At 35.7% G+C, this 2667-nt stretch overlaps 1 protein-coding gene across 1 annotated transcript; it reads left to right on the forward strand.

Moving 5' to 3' along the window:
- The first annotated feature begins 727 nt into the window (after positions 1–727).
- On the forward strand, positions 728–2231 carry LOC133305854 (xyloglucan endotransglucosylase protein 1-like). Its single transcript, XM_061506095.1, has 3 exons — positions 728–1003; positions 1558–1751; positions 1838–2231. The coding sequence occupies exons 1-3, from the start codon at positions 728–730 to the stop codon at positions 2229–2231; spliced, it is 864 nt and encodes a 287-aa protein (XP_061362079.1).
- Positions 2232–2667: the final 436 nt, after the last annotated feature.

Raw genomic sequence — 2667 nt, forward strand, 5'->3', positions numbered from 1 at the left:
CTCCACCTGTCAACATCACAAAGTCCTTGAGCCAGTGAGGTGTTCTCTTCTCCCTCTTTTTTTCTTCTCGTTGGTTCCTTGAGTCCAGCTCCAGCCGTTCGTTGCCTTCTTTATCAACCCAAGCAACCGGATCTGTGGAATCAGGGATATCATCAGGAGGGTGCCTATCAGATTGATTATCCTTGATTCACAACAAACCTTATGTATTGAAATTTAAATTTGTTATTATATAGTTAATATCCAAACAACATTGAAATAATCAACAAAAATCTTTAACTAATCCTAATTCCTTTCATGCATCTCAAAACAAATAGATGTAATCCATGCAAAATCAAGATTTTCATAGTCAGATAATTCCTCCATGTTTAGCATTTCTATCTTAAGTAATTACGCATTTTGAGCTTTGACTTTTTGTCCAACGTCAAATTTGAAGAGACAGCCATGCATAGTTCTAAAAACGTTCTTGGCATAAAAAAACAACTTTCCTCGTATCTCTCTCATCTCTTTAAAAAAAAGAACATATTATCTACTCGATCAATGTTTCGATTGCAGTTTGCAACTGCAATTGCGACGATAACATTGCGGTTAAAGCAGTCATAACAACCTGTGTCTGACAGCTACATCGATCTCAAACAACTGCATTTTGCCGTAATTGTCGCAATCATATGTTTTAAAGGAAACTGATATTTAAATCATTAGTGTTCTGATACATTGACAAGATTGCAAAATGGCTTCTTCATATTGTAGTTCCTTTTTTCTTCTGCTTTCTCTCTTCTTTGCCTTCAGCACATTTGCATTTGGTGGGAATTTCAACTCTGATTTTGACAGTCTCTTTGGAGATGAGAGGGTTGACATAAAAGATGATGGCAATAGCATGTCCCTCATAATGGACAAATATTCTGGCTCAGGCGTCGTTTCCAAGAATGAGTATTTGTTTGGACGTTTTGACATGCAAATCAAGCTTGTTCCAGGAAACTCTGCTGGAACCGTCACTGCCTTTTACGTAAGACTTGTTCCAATCCCATAATTGAGCTGTACATATACATAAGACATAATATATATGGGTCATGATCATTTTACAAGACAACATCTTGTAATGCCTTTCATTGATAGATTAAAATGACCATCTTTTATTCTTCGATTAACAAACATTGTCATTGAACTTGGCATTGATATGTCAAAGAATGATTGAAATTTTTCGAAAGTTAGTCATATTAAAAAAGACACGAAAGGATCCATCTCAACATATCCACATCTATACATATCTGTCATGAACTAATTCTACCCAAAACTATCTCGAAAGCTTACATTTTTTTTTTTTTTGGAATTTATTTTATCTCTTAAATCCCCGTCACATTGAGACCTTTTAGACTATGAAGTGTGGATAATGTACATGCTTTTTTTGTTGTTGTTACTTTATGCTTAAATTTAACTATTTTTTAGAAGATGGAGCCGCACGAATTGAACTCTAAACTCCTAGATTATAGAAGCTATTAGGTTGGATTGGTTCATGACAATATCTTATGACATAGTAATTGATATGTATTTCATATGCAGCTAAGCTCTCTAGGATCACAACATGATGAGATTGATATAGAGTTTTTGGGCAACTTGTCTGGTGATCCTTATCTGCTCTCAACCAATGTATATGCCAATGGTAATGGGGGTCGTGAGATGCAATTCTATCTTTGGTTTGATCCAACAGAGGACTACCACACATATTCCATTGATTGGAACCCCCACCGCATAATGTAAGTTTACGAAAAGCAACTACATATTCAAAATGATCTATATATTATATGTCATGTTTATCTAAATATGTTTCATGTTTTTGCAGAATTTCGGTGGATTACATTCCCATCAGAGTGATGCACAACAGGCAAATGATTGGTGTTCCATTCCCTACAAAACAACCTATGAGGGTTTACACAACTCTTTGGAATGGAGACTCTTGGGCTACTAGATGGGGTGAGGTGAAGATCGATTTGTCAAATGCTCCATTCATTGCAGGTTTCAAAAACTTCAATGCCAATGCTTGCATAGCAAAGCCAGGTGCAGATTGCACAAGTTTCAATGGTGGAAAAAGTAGAGGTCTTGATTATGAAAGCATGAACAAAATGCAAACGGTCCATTCGAAATGGGTTATTTATGACTATTGCAGCGATTTAAGACGTTATGCTCATGGTCTTCCATATGAATGCCGCAAGGACAATCTATTGGAATCCGTATAGAGGCTGCAATAATCATGCAGCACCATTGTCTAATGGGTAAAACTATGCAAATGGATGGTATCTTGAACGAAAAGTTGGATTGACAATAATAAAATATGTAGCCGTATTACTATATAATATGTTTGGGTTTCCATCAAAGGTTGTTATTCTATTAAAGGGAATGAATTTAAACTTCTTGGCCTTAACCTTTTGATAGATGCCTTTTACGCACTCTTTGTAGGTTTGTTTAAATTCAAAAAAAAATAAGACATTTTTGTTTGTCTGTGGACATATTTCTATCTTTCATTCTTTTCTCTGTCAAATTTCATCACCAGCTAAATAAGTTGTGTCAAGGGGATTCGGAAGGAGCCCATGGCGGGAGACCACCAATATCAAGTGGATCTGACACTATGTATTAACCCAAAACTATAAGTCATTGGATTTATGGATCTTCCTA

This window comes from Gastrolobium bilobum, unplaced genomic scaffold (assembly GCF_033153095.1).
Source record: "Gastrolobium bilobum isolate Gb01-03AN ecotype WA unplaced genomic scaffold, APGP_CSIRO_Gbil_v1 utg20561, whole genome shotgun sequence".
NCBI lineage: Eukaryota > Viridiplantae > Streptophyta > Magnoliopsida > Fabales > Fabaceae > Gastrolobium > Gastrolobium bilobum.